The sequence below is a fragment of the Bubalus bubalis genome, chromosome 8, assembly GCF_019923935.1.
Source record: "Bubalus bubalis isolate 160015118507 breed Murrah chromosome 8, NDDB_SH_1, whole genome shotgun sequence".
Lineage (NCBI taxonomy): Eukaryota > Metazoa > Chordata > Mammalia > Artiodactyla > Bovidae > Bubalus > Bubalus bubalis.
The window spans coordinates 86298268-86320109 of NC_059164.1; the positions used below are offsets into that span (position 1 = coordinate 86298268).

The 21842-nt window shown below is 39.3% G+C and overlaps 1 protein-coding gene across 19 annotated transcripts in view; it reads right to left on the reverse strand.

Annotated features, from left to right (window-relative positions):
* The window catches only part of CADPS2 (calcium dependent secretion activator 2), a 591939-nt gene that overhangs the window by 58069 nt on the left and 512028 nt on the right, over positions 1-21842 (reverse strand). For 12 of the 19 annotated variants that reach the window (XM_045166445.1, XM_045166444.1, XM_045166441.1 and 9 more), the window contains 5 exons: positions 16253-16394; positions 12154-12309; positions 10452-10599; positions 9714-9728; positions 2811-2885 (listed from right to left, as the gene is read on the reverse strand). In XM_045166445.1, the coding sequence (XP_045022380.1) occupies positions 2811-2885; positions 9714-9728; positions 10452-10599; positions 12154-12309; positions 16253-16394 (536 nt within the window). Of the gene's footprint in view, positions 1-2810; positions 2886-9713; positions 9729-10451; positions 10600-11793; positions 11955-12153; positions 12310-16252; positions 16395-21842 lie in introns of those variants that run through there. The other 7 variants (XM_045166436.1, XM_045166442.1, XM_045166439.1 and 4 more) reach the window with 4 other exon arrangements.

Here is a 21842-nt window from a genome sequence, read left to right on the forward strand (position 1 = left end):
TTTGTGATTATCCAAATGCATTTCATATAGAAAAATTTAGGTTTCCTACTTTGCCAGAAACAAATGCAGAGATGATGTGCAGCCCTGCCTGCCTTTTCTGCACCCCCTCCTCCCCAAACCAAAACTAATTACAGTCTTTTTGCCTTGTTACCTATTTAAACCTTTATGAGCTGCATCTGTGTGAGTGCATGCTCAGTCATGCCTGACTCTTTGTGACCCCATGGGCTGCAGCCTGCCAAGCTCCTCTGTCCATGAGACTCTCCAGGCAAGAATACTGGAGTGGGTTGCCATTTCCTCCTCCAGGGGATCTTCCTGACCCAGGGATTGAACCCATGTTTCCTGCACTGGCAGGCAGATTCTTTACCACTGCGCCACCTGGTAAGCCCTATGAACTGCATGAAAAAAAAGTAAAGTGAAAATGTTAGTCACTCAGTCGTGTCTGACTCTTTGCAACCCTGTGGACTATAGCCTGCTAGGCTCCTTTGTCTATGGAATTCTCCAGTCAAGAATACTGGAGTGGGTAGACCTTTCCTTCCCCAGGGGATCTGGCAGATTCTTTATCTTCTGAGCCACCAGGGAAGCCCTTGCACTTCCAGTAGCTCCCTTTATGTATCATTCTCACGAAAGACAACTTCCACAGAAGAACTGTGCTGACAGTGAGGCTCCATCCGGATAAAATTTCCCTGGATGGCTCACAGGCAATGAAGGTGCTCTGTTAACTATGTCCCTTTGGCGGGCTGGTAGTATACTGCTGCTAAAAGCGACGGCTGGCTAGACTCCTGGGAGGGCAGGAACCTCCTGGTTCTTCCTCTAGGAGCTTCATTCTCCTGCGGTTCACCTCCTCCCCCACCTGCCAGAGGTTTTCCTGTTAACCCTTCTCCGTTGCCCTTGGTGAGTGTTGTCAGTGCGGGTGTTCATTTCTGGGGTGGAAGCCACCAGAGCAAGAGCAAATGGGAGGTGATGTTATTCCAAAATCATTTTTCTTAGTGACTTTTTTCCACCTGAAGACCTGCTACCAGAGAATTTGGAAAACCACGCAAAATAAATTCTAAGCAATCCTCCATACCCTCAAATTAACTATAATCCCACCACCCAGATAAAAGCTCTGTTGACATTCTCAGGTTTATCTATCTTTTCTGTATGTGATAACAATTCGGATCATAGTTTCCACTTCTAAATATTCAGCTTTTTTCCCATTTAACACTATATTATGAAACTTTAATATTCTAGTCTTTGAAAGCAAACTTTCTTAATATAGATGTCCTATAATTTACCACTGATCGCATGTTAGAGATTAAAGTTGATGCCAGTTTTTAATTAGAAATAATGTGACAACTATTAATGTATATAAATTTTGTGCATCTCTCTGAGTAGTATGAAAAAAATATAAAAAGGATTTTAGGTGAATGGGTATCAGTGTACTCGATAGAGTTCTAAACTATCTTCTAGAAAGTTTGTAGCCATTTATACCTTCATATACAGAACATGTGAGTGTACCATTTGACCTTTTCTAAAATCGAGTGATAGCTTAAAAACATCTGTGCTAATTTCTAGAAGAAAATATTATGTAAATTGTAGTTTTTTGGTATTGCTTAAATTCATGAGGCTTAACATTTTTCATGCTTATTGGGCATCTCTAGCTTTTCTTTTCTAAGCAACATGTACTTGGGGACTTCCCCGGTGGTCCAGTGGTAAAGAGTTTGTCTTCCAATGCAGGAAGTGTGAATTTGATCCCTGGTTGGGGAACTAAGAACCCACATACTTTGTGGCTAAAAAACCAAAACATAGAACAGAAGCAATCTTGTAGCAAATTCAATAAAGACCTTGAAAAAATAAACAGCATGTCCTGTGTCTGTTTACTGAATTGAAGGTGGGTTTTCCTTTGTATTTTTTTATTCTTTCACATTCTGTATACACTTCTAATTGTTTTATGAAGTCTAATCTGGGGTTCTTCAATCAAGTATCTGTTCTTATGAAAGTGCCCCTCAGGGACCCATCCGTCCTCCTTCCTCACTCTTTCAGCTCCCCAGGCTCTCAGGCTGTCCATCTCTTTTCCTATCAGCCCCTGATCTCAAATGTCACCTATGGCAGTCTGTTCCACCTTAGTGCTAGTGCTAGTCATTCAGTCGTGTCCGACTCTTTGCGACCCTATAGACAGTAGCCCACCAGGCTCCTCTGTCCATGAGGATTTTCCAGGCAAGAGTATTGGAGTGGGTTGCCATTCACTTCTCTACGGGATCTTCCTGACCCAGGGTTTGAACCCAGGTCTCCTGCATTGCAGGCAGATTTTTACCATCTGAGCCACCAGGGAAGCCCTTAGTGGAATTTTAAATGGAACACTCACTGATGCTTCATCACTACTTATACAACTCAAGGTCATAGCTTTTGTCAAAGATATCTGAAGGAAGTCGTGGGAGGCCTCTGAGTGGAGAACCTCAGACATCACCCTGTCAGCCTTCTTCGTCCAGCTGCCACCACAACCAACAAGCTAATTCCAAGAACCGATGGCCACTCAACTCATCCCTAGAGACAACCAGTAAGAGAATGCGAGTGTGAAAGGGTAAGGGGTTACTGGACAAGAGAGTTATTTCTAGAAGGACAACTGAAAAAAAAAAAAGCCAAAATTAATCATAAACAAAAAACCCAAAAGTTACTGACAAAGAGCATTCATAATTTGATTCTAATTTTTCTTAAAATACGAACTTTTTCACATCTACCTTAAAGTTATTATTTCTCAATCAGGTATTTTGAAACCTAAGACACACATTTCTAAAAATTCAGAGTTGAAAATTATATAAAGAATACCTTACCTTTGAAACTAGGAGTGAAATGATTTCTTTTACAGTGTTGTCAATCAAATCATCTATTTTGGAATGGTACTGCTGCTAGATATTAAAAGACAAAGATGCATTAGCTAAAGTGGACACAAAACTTATTTATGTCATTAGGCATAAATGCTTTAAAGCTACTAGTTATGACATATCAGATTTACACAAAATGACCATTTTGCACCTTAGAAGAACAAAACCTTGAAAATGATCCACCAATCAACACTTTTTACATTGTGGGGTTTGAAAATTTTCCCATGTGCTCTGTTGAGTTAAGCAGCTAATGGGGTTATTATACAGATGAATTGAGTTCTTATTCTTATTCAGACAGAGGAATGTGAAGGATACTTTTTGTCTTCTCCTCTATAATTAAGGTGGCCGAGTATTTTTCTAAAGGGTTGGTTTAGCCGGAGAAGCAAAAAGACTGGAAAAAGATTTAATTAATACAGCATTTCATGTCTGACAACTCTCATTCATAAGTTATTTTAAATGTGCTCTAGAAATAAAATGAGCTCCCAATTGTTCTCGCTGAAAGGACCTTTTTGTCAGCATGGGGAGCCGCAGTTTATACAATTCTTACAATATGCTCAAGCAAGGGCAAAATTAAAATTTCATCAACAAAGGTGATAGATGGTAACAAATTAATAGGCCATAAAAGGTACAATGAAACAGCACTCACTCCCCATAGTTTTTTTTTACTGCTTCCTCATGAAAATGATGCCTTTAAGTAAATGCAAAAAAAAAAAGATGTATTTAAAATAAACCTGAAAGACTCTTTATTTTTTGCCTTCTTTAGAGACTACTAGAGAGTTCTCTTAAATTAGCAGGAGCTTTGGCTTCGGCGGCGTGTGAAGGCACATTCATTGAAACAGTAATTCTTCCTTTAGAAGCATTTATCTGACGGCTGATTGTCCGCAATAGCCACTTCACAGAAAATGTGACTTGTAAAGACTAACCCTATCTTGATGGTTCAAGGCTTCTTGGAACAGCTAACATAATGCATGGAGTAAAAGTACTCAGGTCAGTATAAACATTAGACCAACTTAACAGCTGCTGGTTGAATGGTTTCCAAAGATGTGAGTTTTTGAAAGCTATTTTTCCTTCTGAAAACATGTCTCAAAGTTTCCACACAGAACAAAACATCAACTTAGGTCTGTTCTGGAACACGCAGGAATGAGGTCCCCCCACAGGCTTTCAAAGCGACAAGCCATCATCTACCTGCATAAATAATGAAGAAAGGAGGCAAAATTTTGGAGCACAGGGATTATTTTCTTTTCCTGCTTGTGTGTGTGTGTATGCCTGTGTGTATATGTGTGTGTTGAGAAGAGGTCTTAAATTAAGCACACATATATGAACAGGGAACTTTCTAGGCATGTATTTTTCACTCAGGGAGAGAAAATACTAAGTGTCTATCTCCCCAAATTTGTACTCCCCAAAAGACAAACAGAATGGAAGCCTAGAGGGTGGATTCCTACTGCTGTAGATTTTTTTTTTTTTTTTGCTTTCAGAACAGCTTGAAGAGAAGGAAAAGGAAAAACAAAACAACAAAACAAAGAAAAGCAAGGTAGAAGAGAAAGAGCTTGAAAAACCTGGCCTAAAACCCTGGCTGGTAGTTGAGATGACCAAGGATACCCCAGAGGTATAGGTACAAAAACATCACTTCCCTCTCCCCACTAACGCCCTCCTCCTAACTGAAACTGTTCCACTGACCAGGCAGTGGAGGAGCTTATGCAACTGAGCCCTGCCCGGCTCCCCCTCCACGCACTCTCTTTTCATATCCTTCTCTCTCCAGATTTGCGCCTGTGTAGCAGGAGGAAATAAAAATAGCAGACTGAGGCTTCTCTTTGGGGTAGAAGAGGAAAGGGATACAGGAGACGGGTTTCAAGCTACTCTCCTTCCTCTACACGGAAAGTGCTAGAAAACATTCAGAGTCACCTGAAGCTGCAAAGTTTCATCTTCTTGCACATGCCTTATCCTCAATGTTTATCTCTTTTTGCCATAACTTTCATTTTTAACTTTCATTTTTCATTTTTAACATTATTTTTAAAAAATAATGAAATGGCATCAGAAAGCTATTGGATATAGAACAGCAGAGCTTCTACACATTTGAATTTTGGGTTGCACTGATTTTTGGCAATTTCTTAAAATCAAGAGATGAGCCACTAAAGAGGTCATTTATATCCTTTTTATTGAAAGGCAGGGAAAAGCAGGCTCTAGGAGCCATCCAATTCTCCTATAATGCACACTTTTAGACTGCTGTTTTCTTTCATGTTCAATCCAGCCAAAAGCAGAGGGAGGGAAAGAGAGCAAGTTAAAAAGGAAGAAACAGGGTGGGAGGGAGGCTCAAGAGGAAGGGTACATGTGTATATTTATAGCTGATCTGCATCGCTGTACAGCAAGAACTAACATAATACTATAAGCTTTTGTAATAAATTATAATCAATTGTAATCAATTACACTCTGATTTAAAAAGTATTTAATTTAAAAAGAGGGGAAAAAAAGTATACATTTTAAATGTGTTAACTGGGTGGAGGGGGCAAACCTAAATAGTATAATGGTTGCTCAGTTGTTTTTTTTTTAATATGAGATTTTGGTGGTGCTAATAGTAAAGAACCTGCCTGCTGATGCAGGAGACACAAGAGAAGTGGGTTCAATCCCTGGGTTGGGAAAATCCCCTGGAGTAGGAAACGGGAATTCACTCCAATATTCTTGCCTGGAAAATTCCATGGACAGAAGAGGCTGGCAGGCTACAGTCAACGGGGCTGCAAAGAGTCGGCCATGACCGAGTGACCGAGCAGTAGTTTGCTACTGTCAATGTATCTGATCAGCTCTGACTTCACTGATACTAAATCTGAAAGCAGCTGGGAACTTCCAGAGTCTGCTCTAGCTGTACAGGTAGCAGATGTGGTCTAGGAGTACTCTGAGTGGAAATGTGGAGGTAGCTTCAGAATTCACATTTTACATACATACTCTGCAAAGAGAATAACCCAGAAATGCCACATATAGGTAACAGAAAGTTAGCTAGAAAAAAGTTATTCATTAGGGGATCCAGATAGTTTTCAAAGACAAATATAAACACACAAAGAGATCAAAACAGTTATGAACAGAATTTATCTGGAAACATGGACATTTCCTAAGCTAAAGTTGATAGGTTTTCATTTAGATTAGCAGGCCAAATTTTTGTTCAAAACCTGACAAGTTTTTGTCTGCAAAATAAAAACTTATAAAATTTCTATCAGAATATTTCAAGTTGGATCAATGATTCTACAAACTGGTACTTTCCAGATCATTCTTAGATGAATTCTTTCCACAACTGACCTCAAAAGTAAACTGTCGGTGCCCTGCTTCTCCATTAGGTGACTCTGCACTTGGATTAAGATGAACTTTGATGGTGACTGCAGCCCTAAAAGAAGCTTGCTCCTTGGAAGAAAAACTATGACCAACGTAGACAGCATATTAAGAAGCAGAGACATTACTTTGCCAACAAAGGTCCATCTAGTCAAAGCTATGATTTTTCTAGTAGTCATGGATGGATGTGAGAGTTGGACTATAAAGAAAGCTGAATGTCGAAGAACTGATGTTTTTGAACTGTGGTGTTGGAGAAGACTCTTGAGAGTCCTTTGGACTGCAAGATCAAACCAGTCAATCCTAAATTAAATCAGTTCTGAATATTCATTGGAAGGACTGATGCTGAAGCTCCAATACTTTGGCCATCTGATGTGAAGAACTGACTCATTGGAAAAGACCCTGATGCTGGGAAAAACTGAAGGTGGGCAGAGAAGGGGACGGCAGAGGATGAGATAGTTGGATGGCATCACCAACTAGATGGACATGAGTTTGAGTAAGCTCCGGGAGTTGGTGATAGACCGGGAAGCCTAGTGTGCTGCAGTCCATGGGTTGCAAAGAGTCAGACACGACTGAGTGACTGGACTGACTGAGGAATTTTTACTTCATGGAGCCCAGGGAATTCAGATCAGGCACGGGTCTGAAGTCCTGGCCCCTTTACACATGGGTAAATATCCTCATCTCACCTGACTGTTCTCATGCAGACATGTAAGAAATGAAGACTAGCCAAATGCCAGTGCAATCCAGTATTCTTAAAAATTTTGGTCCTTCTGCTGGGATGATTTTAAAGGTATTGGATTGCTAGGTCTGGAAATGGAAGTATTTTAAACAAATCCCACATATGTAAGGGTCCCTGAGTTGCTCCATTAATGTGTTTTCACTTTCAATGGATGGACCATGAGATACAGTGGGTCTGAGAGCATATGACTGCTGAAGGCCCATGCAGTCATCTGCTCTTTTGCAGGGATGGATAACGAGGATTTCTAAGCACTGGTGGTTTTCGGATCTCCACATCTGTCCCTGAGGGCCTGGCCTGAGATTGCTGACTCATTACACACAGCTGTCACAAGAGCAGATCATTCGATCACTAATTACTCCATTAAATGCTGTTCTGGGCTGTGGCTGAGAGTGTCTGCATCATCGTATGCCACATAAGAAAACAGCATCATAATTCAGAAGTCCAGAAGGGGCTTCACTGTGGGTAAGGAGTTGTTAAGCTTTTGTCTCAGCAATGATGATATGATAAATTTACTAGAGATTGTGCAGAGGTAATTCCCTTAAATCTAGAAAAAAATAAAATCTGCTAGGTTTACCTACATAGTATACTATATATCTTTATGAGTTTCCAAATTGTGTAATAATCTAGTTTTTTCAATAACTTTAATTTGTTGCTTGCTATACAATGGGGTCCTATACATGGGCTCACCTATGCATGTAATATATTCATCACTTTGCAATCATCCCCAAACTTGTCTTAAACACATACAGAGAGGAAAAGCCGGTACAATTACATGTATATATTTCCTGGAGATTAAAAGCAAAGTATAAAATACTTCTTGTGCACAGAAACTCTTGTTTACCACTTTTCAGGGTTGCTAATGGGTTTTACACCTGCCCATTTTGAAGTATATTAATTGTGTGAAAGTTGTGGGGAACTAATTGTCTCTGGTGAGAAGGTACAGGTGCAGACATAATGAACAACAGCAGATTACTCTTCAAAATCATCCACCTATTAATGTAAAGAATCATTTGACAATGCAACAATGTTTTGTCATTTGTGTGGGCGCCTGCTTTTCTTTCAGAGTACTGGAGTGAGTTGTTTCTTACAGGGGAGGATTTTTTTTAAATGGGGATAAGATTTTTAAAGCAGTGACAAAAAATCAGTGTGCTCATTCAACAAACATTTACTATGTATCTATTGTGTGTCAGGTACTGCAGCCTATGTGAAAACAAGAACAAATGGATAAATCCAGTATTAATGGAAGAGGCAAGAGGATTCCATAAACCTGATGAGAAATGGATGTGTGTATAAAGAGACAGACAATGTTCTCAAGCAGACAATAAAAGGTTTACATCTGGCTATAGAAAACCAAGGTGGTTATGAGCCATTGATAGCCAAGCCAGCTGCCTACTCATTCAGATTATTAGAGATAATAAATCACATTTCAAGAGATCAGAGAATGATAAAACTGAACACTCCATAACACGTATTAGCTCCTTACTTTGTCTGTAAGGTTGTATGCTGTGGTATTAGAAATACACTTTTCCTCCCTGAATTGCTCAAAGAATGAAATACGTGGATATGTGAACAAATTATGGCCAAATAGCTCATGTCTATCTCTTGGTTAAATAAGCATGACATTCAAAATAGTGGATCTTCTTATCCTCTTGTGTAGTATTGTGTGTGTGTGCTCAGCTGTGTCCGACTCATGGACTGTACTCAGGCACCTCTGTCCATGGAATTTCCCAGGAAAGAGTACTGGAGCAGGTTGCCATTTCCTCCATCAGGGTATCTTCCCAACCCAGAGACTGAACACATGCCTCTTGCATCTCCTGCACTGGCAGGTGGATTCTTTACTACTCATCACCTGGGAAACCTCTTATCCTCTTAGTGGTTACCTAAGCCCTTCTGCTTGGATTAGAGTTGTTAGCCAGTGAAGAGTTGGTTCTGAGTTTGACTCCCACGTATCAACTCTAAGAGTTGTAAGATTTAACGTATCCGTAGAGCACAGAAGCATTTGACTTATTAAAAAAATATTTATTTAATCTAGTCAATCCTGTAAGGTATGAAGGGTTTTCAAACAATGTTCCTCCAATCTGGGTGGTACCTCAAGAAGACCTGTGTGCGGAAGGGGAAAGGCTTCTGACACAGGTGGGCTGCTGTCTATGGGGTCGCAGAGAGTCGGACATGACTGAAGCAATTTAGCAGCAGCAGCATCAGCCCTTCCCTGAATCTGATGATGGTGCTATCCCAGACCATGAGTAGGAGGAAAGGCTGTTATCACAGTGGGCATATCCCTCACTGAAATTCACAACTGGGTTCTTCTGTATGGAGTGACCTTAGAGTGGTCTCTTGGTCCTCAAATTTACAGGCTACCCTGTATATATGCTATATGTCATCTATAGCCCCTAACTCTAAATTCTTTTAATATTATTAATGAAAGTATACACTACATATATATGCATCTTAAAAATGTTAACAATCACTCTGCTTCTGAATTCATTTAGAATTTAAAGAAGGGTGAATTCACTTGGTTTTAAATAATTTTATCTTAAAAAATTGTAAAATAGTCTGTGATTCTGCAGCTCAACAGGGAGGAAACATTCACTTTGACATTATTTAAGGTGAAAGTATTTACATGTGTTTTAATGCATCTTTGGGTATTGCTATGAAGTATTATACACATACACACCAACCAAAAACCTGAAAATGGAATTATATTATTTTAATTTGAAAAGATGAACATAAAAAAGGTACACTTACAAGAATAATAATTCAAATGAAAATGTGTGTGTGTGTGTGTTTTAAATGAAACTTACCCACTGACTATCAAACTGGATCATGCCATGAGGGAAAATAAAACACGATGAAGGAGAACATAAGGGAAAATAAAGAAATGATGAAAAAGTAATTACAATGGGCAAAGATGCAACAAAATATTAACTTAAAGAGATAATCTAAGAAAAAGAGATCCATTTCACCCAATCACCACTCTCAACAAAAATAAAATCACGGGGTAAAATAAACTCTATTTCTGAATACAGAACCAAACAAAATAGAAATCAAAGTGAAACAATGGGGTATTCATTGAAAAAAGCAAAGACCAATTTTCCAGTGTATTTCTACTTGATCTTTTTTTTTTAAAAAGGAAACTTTTGTGTAAATAAAATATTTCATGGGCTATTTTCTGTGGCCTGTTTTTTGGATGCAAACTGGATACTCTATATTTGTATAAACAAAGCAAGTAGCTTTCTAGCTTTCTCATTTGCTTGTGAAAAGCAAGGTTTATGTAAATACACAACACCTAAGCCATTAAAAGGTATATCTGAAATTCAATGGCCACTTGTAAAATTTGGGGCAGTCTTTGTATTAAAAAGAAGAAACCGATAAGAGCAAAGGATAAAGGGGCATTCCATTATTATAATACAGGAAAGATAAAACACTTGTATGGGGAACTAGGTCTATTTCATCTAGTCAAGTCAGAAACTTCTGGAAACAGCATGTCCTTCTCTGCAAGGGCACCCTACATTACCACATGCGACATTCAATCCACTTACCTCCTGTCCTCCATCCAGGGCACAGAGCTTGGTGCTTTGCTTTTTGGCATCAACTAGCACATTAAACATCGTACACATAGAAGCTGGGATGCGCAAGTCAGTGGTTTTGCTTGCCTTTTGCAGCTTGAGTTCAAATGCGGTTCTTGTTCTATTCATTAAAACATGAATTCAGAGTAAGAAATCTGACATGTCCCCCCTGATTTGTAAAAGTGAAATCAACACTACAAGATGCTAATTTAAAACATGCAAATATGGAGTGTGGCATTGCCTGGGAGCTGGGAGGTGGGATGCTCTTCTTTTTAGGTGTCTTGCATGAAAGATCAGACTGTGATACTACCTGGATACTCACTCAGACAGTTAAGTGAAACCGTGAAGTTTTTCCATTCAAAGTACACACTAGGTGTCTGTGTGAGTATCCAAGTAGTATATTAAAGCAGAACAAATCCTCTGTGTGAGGGTTTACCAAATTAAGGACATGTTTGGGAAACACTAAAACACATAATTAATGTGCAACACAGAATATATAATTCTTTTATGTCACTTAGTTTCTCTTTCAAACACCTGAAGTTGCATTTAGGTTTTTTTTGTTTTTTTTTTTTTTTAAAGAAACTGCATAATAGGTGATTTGGAAATGGTTTTGCTAAAATGTCCAAAGAATATTCATAGATTTGATACATTAGAATCACAGATGCCAAAGCTGATATTTTTTAAACATAATCTAATTCATGACTTTGCTTTACAAAGCCATTAAACATGATTTTAAAGACAGAATTTTTCTTGCTTTGAAGATTTCAGTATTATCCAGTTGCTCCAACCAGAATTTGTTATTCCAATATGCTGCCTGCATTGCTCTTGTATATCTTATGAACAAAGGCAATGGGGAAAATAATGCTAATTAGGATGAAATGCTGATTTTGTAAAAAGTATTAAATACAATGAAAGCGCATGTGGAAGAATTCAAAGCCTCATAACTTATTTCTGGTTAAGTTCTGAAGAATGTAACTGGACACTTGGAACTCATCTGATGTGGATAGAGAATATCAGAAAACAGAACAATTGATAGCAATGATCATCATTGAAGTTTGCCACGCCATTTCACAGCACGTGAACATGGTATGTAATTCATAAAGTACTTAAGAGATCTCCTCCATATGTCTCAGGAAGCAGTGCCTTGGGGATTTAAAGTACAGCATTCCCAGAGATAACAATAAGCACAACAGAAAGGATTAACATGGGCATGGGTACTATGGCTGAGAGCAATGATTTATTGTTTAGTCACTAAGTTGTGTCCAACTCCTTGTGACTCCACGGACTGTAGCCCACCAGGTTCCTCTGTTCATGGGATTTTCCAGGCAAGAATACTGGAGTGAGTTGCATGCCCTCCTCCAGGGGATCTTCCCAACCCAGGGATGGAACCCGCTTCTCTGATGTCTCCTGCATTAGCAGGTGGGTTCTTTACCACCAGCGCCACCTGGGAAGCCCCACCGGCAATGGTTAGGAGACCTGAAAAAAAGTAGTGGGCAAATTGCATCAAGTACATTCATCTTCAGAGTTTAGGTCGAAGTACGTAATGTCCTTTAAATTTTGGAAAAGCTATACATATTGAAACCTTTCTTGTGATAGCTATGTAAAAGGTACTTGGTGAAATGTGGTATTTTGGGTGCTTGGCAGAGTAAGCAGCAACTTGAAAATATATGTCTACCTTTTGACACAGGCTTCTATCATGTCACTGGCCATTAGTTTAAGTCTTTGCTCTAAGTGATGGGCAAATTCTTGTTCTGGCCAGTGAAGATCAAAGACAAACATTTGCAGTGCATCAAGTTTCCAAAAAAGGTCTTCTGATGTTGCTGAACCATTGCTAGAAGAAAAAGGAAGAAGGAACATTGTGAACTTCCACTATTAGCTACATGGATCACCCATACATTATTATTATTATTTTTCTCTGTATCAATTGTTGTCAGTGAAAAAATGCTACATAAAACTTCTAATGATCAATATTTTCTTTGCTCAACCTCATAATTTTCCCTTTTCACTTCTTCTTAATGAATGAGGCAAGGCAAGGAGAACAAAATAGAAATACAGCAGTAAAGTTTCATAAAAAGGGGTCAAATAACGGGTAATGACCTTTACTAAAGAAAAAAATAAAATTATATATATAGGAACAGACAAATGTTCTTTACCAACCTCTAGGATAAACATAAAATGCATACTTTCTCCTAGAAATTCAAAGACGTATGTTTTATGCAAGAAAATCCATATGATGGCAACTACAAGCTTTACTCAACTCATGCATATATGCTTCTGTCATCATGATGGCTTCTGTTTGTCTTCATGTATGTTGCCTTCAGTGTTTAAATTTCTCAGTTTCAGGTAAAGGTGAAACAGGTACCGGGAAGGAAATAATAAAGTGGGTAGGGAAGCAAATCTTGCCTCTATTTTGAAATGCTTTGGACCTTTTCTTGCTCATAATTAAATCTTACTTACTACAAGGTATGGTCTAACAGAGAAAAGATATGCAAGGTGTTCTCAAGTTGGAGCAACAACATATATTTCAGGTCCTTCCATCTATCTAACCAAGAAGCCAAGGTCTGCTATGCCTTCACTACTATGGTAAAGGTTACTCTCCTGCTGCTGCTAAGTCGCTTCAGTCGTGTCCGACTCTGTGCGACCCCATAGACAGCAGCCCACCAGGCTCCCCCGTCCCTGGGATTCTCCAGGCAAGAACACTGGAGTGGGTTGCCATTTCCTTCTCCAATGCATGAAAGTGAAAAGTGAAAGTGAAGTTGCTCAGTCGTGTCCAACTCTTAGCAACCCCATGGACTGCAGCTTACCAGGCTCCTCCGTCCATGGGATTTTCCAGGCAAGAGCACTGGAGTGGGGTGCCATTGCCTTCTCCAAAGGTTACTCTAGGGACCATGTTTTCACACCATGCAAGGAGGTAATGTGTCAGAATATATAATATTTGGGCCAATGATAGTATTATTTACTTTCCATTAACCTAGTATACAGCCTAAGAGGAAAAGAGATGATTTGAAAATAACAGTCCTATGTATACTGCAACTTAATTATAAAAGAGAACAATAGAAAAAGAAACAAAAACTGCTGTATGATTCATTTCTGCTTAGCTTTCCAACATTTAACATATACTAACCTGAAATTTATATTTCAGGTGTGTAAAAGAAAAATTTTAAGATAAACTAATTTATCACAAGGGCACTGTGGAAAATTTTTATAAAGAAAAATTCTTTTAAATAACCACATTGTTTAGCTAAACATATCTTAATTAGTCAGCTTAAAAACAATCACCTCCTGCTCTGGCTAATTAAAGGCTTATTTCTATGCCCTTGCTCCCCCATAGCCTCAGCATCTCAGCTCCATCACCAATCTACTCTGCTCTCCTCCTCCCATTCTGCCAGTAATTCCTCATGATCTCCTCATCTAGCCAAGATGTCCTCAGAGTTAAATTCTCAAGGGAGCAATCACAGCAGAGCAGTGAACATTACTCATAGCACTTTCTTCACTTACTGTCTCCAAACCTTAATATTCAGTGCCCCAAAAGTATCATTAAACAAAAGAACCAGAGAACCATACTGACACTGCTATAAAAAAATAGTTTGAGAAAACACTATATTTAATTCATTTTGCCATTTATATAATAAAAATGAGTGAAAAAGATCATGAAGCAAAATCCTTTGATACAGTGTGCAGTTTGGTAGATTAGAAGAACTATGTTTTAAGAGTAATTGAATGTAATTGGCAAAGAAGCAAATTTATTTCTTATAATTTTTCAACAAAACAACAGCAACAAAACCCAACATTAAGAAAAAACCCCAAATAGTAAAGGTAGAATTCTAATAAAAATTGACTTTCTCATAATATGTGACAAACAAACCTTTATAGAGAGTATGGATATATGTTTTTTGTTCTTTGATCCTGTTACAGAATGATTCTAAATGATACATATGCTTAATTGGGAATGTAATTAAGGTAACAAGTGTTTGTTACAATTAAATAGATGAAAAATGTAAATAGGTTTTCTCTCAAGCTGGCATGTATAACCTGCAATTTATTCATAACTTTTTCATTTTAAAATTACTTCTGATTAGTGACCTATCCCTAAAAGTATTAATCGCAGGTTAAAGAATCCGAATGTGAAAAATGGAGTGTGAGATAATTTCCTGAAAATGCCAGCAGTAACTTACCTTACTGGCATTCACTCCTAGAGCTAAAAAGGCCAGAATTGTATAGACAGGGAGAGATTTGGAGGAGCATCTATGAAGACGATTTACACACATGTGGGTTCAAAGCCTGTCATTTGCTGACTGTGAGCCACTGGCAAGTTCTGCCTTTTAACTTCTTGGTGACTTAGTTTCCTTAACAGGAAAAAGGGGAAAGTGATATTTACGTCACAGGGTTGTCACAAGGCTTAACCAAGATAAAGAATTTGGCCCTCTATCTCACTTAATGGTAGCTAATTTTCTTCTTTGAATTATTATTTTTTCTAGCTAACTTCATGTGAGATCTTGTGCAAAGCATGAGGTATTACTGAGTTCATTTCATTTCTGTGAGGCTCAAACTTTTGGAAACCATTCAGTTATGGGTAATAATGATGACTGGTGATAATGTAATAATAATTATGCTAATAACAATCATAACGTAGATTGTAGTTATATAGTAGTTATCATGCATGGAGACCCTAGGCTGTGCCAGGCTCTTTTCACAGTGTTTTTTTTTTTTTTTAATCCTCCCAAAACATCTTTAAATTAGATGTCATAACCATTTTAGAGTTGAGGAAACTGAGGTTAATGAAGACTTAACGATGAATAAGCTAAGCTAATGATGCATAGGGATCTAAAAGTAAGGCTGATCGATTTCAAAGCCCACGTCCTTTTCACTTTAATGACTCTCATTTACCAAATCTGCAATAGGGAGGCTTGTGACAATCTGGAGTTAATAAATATGGCTTGTAATGATATAAAGATTATTTAAAAATAACAAGATGCAACAAATGGTACATGAAAGGACAAAAGAAGACTTGCTGGTGCTGAGAAACAAGGGACAAACCCTTCTCTGCAACCTGCATGATTGTTTCTTTAAAGGTGAGACTAACATAAAAGCAGGAAAAGATTGTGTTCTTAAAACTGTTCTTACAAAGGTTTTTCTACATAGACAAGATAAATCACACAACTGGAGGCAACAAAGGATCCTGGACATACACAGAGCTAACCACACTGCTTGCCTGAATATGGAACACTCCGGTTATATCACTTACACTAGAGTCCCAACCTAGGGCACAAAATGACCCTGCCCCACAGATCACATATGAACATCAAAGCTGGGAGTACTTTTTTTTTTAAAAGAAAATCTATATTATGTATCATCAATATGCTAAGCTTAGCTTAATAGCTTCAAAAACTCAAACAAATAAAATCAAAACACAGTATTCCTCAACCAATGAAGATAAATGCCATGCAATCTAAACACATTTGCACAGAACACAGCCCAGGCCATGCACCAGCTAACACACCACCAGGAAAGAAGTGAGGGATACACACGTGGACTCATATAAAGAAGCCATCCACGAAGGAGTAGAAAAGCTAGGAATCTGTGGAAGATTAAGAGGCAGACTTGGAACTTTTGGAAGAGCTACATTGGGAAGACTGTTGGCGATATTCCTGTAAAGAAACAGACAACGTGGGAAGGGACCACCATAAGCAATAACTACAGATGGCCATGTGTAAAGTCAGAAGGGCAGGACAGAAGAGACAGGGGCTCTGTGGACACTATTGCAAGATACCTACTTGACAGGCTGCCATGTCTCTTGCTCAAAACCTCTGTGAATTGACTGAGCGATGGAGGACTCCATGAGATCCACGTAGCGGACAACCAAGGGCACAAAGATTTCTTGCAAGTGTTTATGAAATTTTCCATTACATAAAAGTGCTGAAATAGTCAAGCAGAAACAGAGTTTGTCAGAGGGCTTATAGCAGGCATCTGGAAAATACGGATGAAAAACTTTTCTGGAAAGAATATCACACAGAACCAATAAAATACAGAGAATAACGGGCTTTGTTCCTCATACGGGATATCATGCAATGAAAACTAACCAAGAAGTATAGTCACCATCTCCATATGGCTGTAAAAACCATAAATGTATCTCTATAAAATCTTCCTGGCAGGTGGTATGGTTTTATTTTCTAAAAGGATTAGCTCACAAGGCATTTGGCCACTTGTTGGAGATTCAAACGAACTGTGGGGTGCCCTAAAGATCTTGACACATGTAAATATGGCAATTAACCAGAGTTCTAATCCTCATGGGCTTCCCAGGTGGCTCTAGTGGTAAAGAACCCGCCTGCCAATCCAAGAGACATAAGAGATGGGGATTAGATCCCTGAGTCAGGAAGATCCAGGAGGGCATGGCAATCCACTTCAGTATTCTTGCCTGGGAATACTGGGAAAGTCCCTGTAGCTCAGATGGTAAAGAATCTGCCTGAAATGCAGGAGACCTAGGTTTGATCCCTCAGTCAGGAAGATCCCCTGGAGAAGGAAATGGCAACACACTCCAGTATTCTTGCCTGGGGAATTCCATGGATTGAGGAGCCTGGTGGGCTACAGTCCATGGGGTCGAAAAGTCAGACACGACTGAGCGACTAACATACATTCTTGCCTGGAGAGTCCCATGGACAGAAGAGTCTGGTGGGCGAGAGTCTAGGAGGTGGCAGGAGTCAGACACAACTGAAAAGATTTAGCATGTATACATAATCCCTGTGGTATGCTGTGTATCACAGAACTGCTGCTGCTGCTAAGTCGCTTCAGTCGTGTCGGACTCTGTGCGACCCCATAGATGGCAGCCCACCAGGCTCCCCTGTCCCTGGGATTCTCCAGGCAAGAACACTGGAGTGGGTTGCCATTTCCTTCTCCAATGTGTGAAAGTGAAAAGTGAAAAGTGAAGTCTCTCAGTCATGTCAGACTCTTCACGACCCCATGGACTGCAGCCTACAAGGCTCCTCCGTCCATGGGATTTTCCAGGCAAGTGTATTGGAGTGGGGTGCCATCGCCTTCTCCAATCACAGAACTAAACCTATTCAATTAAGTCTGCTTGCTTCTAAGAGATATACTAGTTTAACTCACCAGGAGGGTGACTGTGGCCTTGGGAATGTCTATTCCACTTTATGAACTTTTTAGTTATTTGTGAAATTTTTCTTAATCACTCACTTCTCCATGTGTGTAAGTAAAAAGAGTCAGCATATCACATGCATTTTTTAGTTGTCCATTAGTCTTTAGTGAATTGTGATGAAGTAATAGAACAAACATCCTACCTAATGCCATTGCAGGATACTACTAGGACAGGACTGCTGGACAAGATGCACTTTACCTCCACTAAGAGATGGCTGCTTTCTACGCATAGGTCATAATTGTTTTAGAATAGTCAGTGCTGTGGATGGAATGTCCATGTCCAAAATTCGTATGTTGAAATCCTAACTCCCATTCCCCAATGGCTCAGCATGTAAAATATCCACCCACAAAGCAGGAGACACAGAACACAGGTTCAATCTCTGGGTCTGGCAAATCCCCTGGAGAAGGAGTTGGCAACCCACTCCAGTAGTCTTGCCTGGAAAATCCTATGGACAGAGCAGTGCAGTGGGCTACAATCCTTGGGGTTGCAAAGAGTTGGACAGAACTGAGTGACTGAGGACAGTAAGCACATTAATATGATGGTATTAGGAGACGGGGTCTTTGGGAAGTGATTAGGTCGAGGGCAGAGCCCTCAACAATAGGATCAGGACCCTTCTTAGAGACCCTAGAGACAATCCTTCGACCCTTTCACCGTGTAAAGTTACAGTGAGAAGATGGTTGGTGGTGAGCCAGGAAATCTAGCCCTCCCTAGACACTGAATCTGCTGGTGCTTTGATGTCAGACTTCCCAGCCTCCAGAACTGTAAGGAAGAAATTTCTGTGACTTATAAGCCACCCAGTGTGAGGTATTCTGTTGTGGTAACTGGAACTGACACAGTGTGTGCCCAAGTTGCACCATGAATGAAGAGAAATTCTGTAGGAAAGTAATGCCAAGCAACTGTCAACAAAGAATTTGTCACTTTTTAGATGATAGTACATATTTCTCAAGGGGACATCCTAAACTCAGTTGTGATTACTTTAAATAATCTTCAAAGTGAAAATGTATTCATTTAAAAAAATACTCTGTGGTTAGCAAAGGTATTTCTTAAGAGATGGTATTTTAACTGAGCCTAAAAAGAGAAGAGTGAACTGAACTGAACTGATGCTAAGTGAAATAAGTCAGACAGAGAAAGACAAATAGTATATAATATCATTACATGTGGAATCTTAAAAATGTACTTATCCAGTAGATAAAAAATACACAGACTCACAGATATAGAGGACAAAATAGTAGTTACCAGTAGGAAGGGGAAGAGGACTAAGAGGCGTGTGCATGCTAAATCGCTTCAGTCGTGTCCGATTCTTTGCGACCCCATGGACTGCAGCCCACCAGGCTCCTCTGTCCGTGGGATTCTCCAGGCAAGAATACTGGAGTGGGGTGCCATGTCCTACTCCAGGGAAGAGGTATAAACTACCAGGTACAACATAAGCTCCAGGGGAACAGAGACATTGACGCAGAGAACAGACTTGTGGACACAGTGCAGGAAGAGGAGGGCAGGATGAACTGAAAGAGTGCGGCATACATACACATTTCAGTGCATAAAACACACAGCTAGCAGGAGTTGTTGTTTAGCAAGGGGAGCTCTGTGATGACCTACAGGGGTAGGATGGGGGGTTGCAGGCAGGCTTAGGAGGGAAAGGACATGTGTACATTTATGGCTGTTTCTTGCTGTTGTATGGCAGAAAACAACACAACATTGTAAAACAATTACCCTCCAATAGAAAATAAAAGAGTATGCTCCAGTGATACCTTGCAAAACACAGGAAATATAGCCCACGTTTCATGGTAAAGATAAATGGAGTGTAACATTTAAAAATTGTTAACCACTACACGGTACACCCATGTATGTGTGTGCGTGTTCAGTCACTCAGTCATGTCTGACTCTTTGTGACCCCATGGACCACAGCCTGCCAGGCTCCTCTCTCCATGGAATTTTTCCAAGCAAGAATAATGAAGTGGGTTGCCATTTTCTACTCCAGGGGATCTTCCTGACCCAGGGATCAAACCTGTGTGTCTCGTGTCTCCTGCACTGGCAGGCTCATTCTTTACCACTACCACCACCTGGGAAGCCCTGTACATCTGTAATATATAATATTTTATGTCAACTATATTTCAATAAATAAAAGTGAACTAACACCGTGAAAATATTCAATGTGCTTATAATACACATTGAAAGGACAATTTCATGGACAATTTTACATGGCTGTACAGCTAGACTGTGTGCCTAAGCCTTCATTTATATGGCCTCTGAATAAAAAGAATAAAGAACCTTAGGCTTTGCATCTTGATGAAAGTGAAAGCAGCTCAGTCATGTCCGACTCTTTGCCACTCCATGGACTATACAGTCTATGGAATTCTAGGTCAGAATACTGGAGTGGGTAGCCTTTCCCTTCTCCAGGGGATCTTCTCAAGCCAGGGATCTAACCCAGGTCTCCCATATTGCAGGTGGATTCTTTAGCAGCTGAGACACAAGGAAGGCCCAAGAATATTGGAGTGGGTAGCCGATTGCTTCTTCAGCAGTTGCATCTTGATAGGTACTATTAAATAGCATCATTATTTTGAACTATACCAAAGCCAAAATACTGACTAATGTTAACAAATCATTTCACCTGCAAATGAGCAGTCTACCTCATCAGTTCAAATGCTACTTTACTACACATTTAGAGATTAGGTAAATTGGCTATTCAGCCATACTTAGTTTGTTAAGATGAAAACACACATAAGGAAAATCAGGCTCAGTTACTATTAAATGCTACAGTGATTCTAAGATTAAGTAGCAGTTGACTCAAATGTATTTCTGGCAAGAGCTCTCTCTTATGAAACAAATTTTACATCTACAAATGAGCACTTTACCTCATTAATTCAAATGCTACTTTACTGTACATTTAGAGATTAGATATGTTGGCTATTAAGTCATGCTTAGTTTGTTAAAATGAAGCACATAAGGAGAATCACACACGATTATTATGTTATTATTACATGTTATACTGATTCTAAGATTAAGTAGCAGTTGACTCAGATTATTTCTAGTAAGAGCTCTTTTTTTTTTATATATACTTGATAAGCACTGGATTCATTACCTTGTTAAACAAGCCTGTTTCTCGTCTCTTATTTTGATCCCAGGAATAAAAACAGATCATCCACCTGATCAATATACTGGCAACCTTGAAGTTGTACCAGAGGGCTTTCCTTCAGTTTCAACATCCAATTAGGAGTGAGAACCTGCATATTTTATATCCTTACTATCTTTCTAGCACATCTCATCCTTCTGTTCATCAACACTGCTGTTGTCCTAGGTCCAACCCTCTCATCTCCCGTCTTGGCTAATGCAGTAATTTCCTAACTGGTCTTAGGCACCTAATTTTCCTTCTGCCCATTCATCTTCTTAAAATCTCAAGCAAAGGAGTGTGCTAAAATATGAAACAAAGAATGTATCTCTTAAAGATTATAATTTTTAAATGGATCCTCAAGACAAACTTCAAAAGCCTTAGCATGAAATGAAAGCCATCTATGAGGTATCTTAATATGACCTCTCTGGCTCATTTTGGTTACCTGACTCCCTTACTTCCTGTAGTCCAGTCATGATGATTCTGATGGTTTAGTTCAAGTAGACACTTTCCCGTCTAAGTCTCTCTTGAAATGTTTCATTCTGTTGTCCTTTTGCCAAATTACTAGTTTCCTCTGTTTATTCTTCACCCTGCACAGGCTTCTACTGTGGTCCATGCTATACTTCTGTACTTGATGACGTATCTCTTTCTTCCTATAAGGGTGTAAGGTCCATGAAGAAGGGACTGTGTCTGTATTCTTAGTACTCAACAAAATCCCTGTCTCAGAGCAAGTGTTCAAATCTTTGTTGAATGAATGACTTGGATACTCTATGAAGACTACTATATAGTTATTACATTATTATTCTGTAGAAGAATGTATCAAGGCCTGTGTATCTTTTCATATTTTATATAAAATATACAGTACTAAATACTTTTATAAGAAATCCTATTTTTAGACCAGTATGTTCAATATTAGACCACTAAGGATTCTACTGGATATTCATTGTTGTTTAGTCATTAAGTTGTGTTTAACTCTTTGTGACCCCATAGACTGTAGCCTGGGCTTCCCCTGATGGCTCAGTAGTAAAGAATTCATGGGCAATACAGCAGCCAGAGGAGACACAGGTTTGACCCCTGGGTTGGGAAGATCCTCTAGGAGGGCATGGCA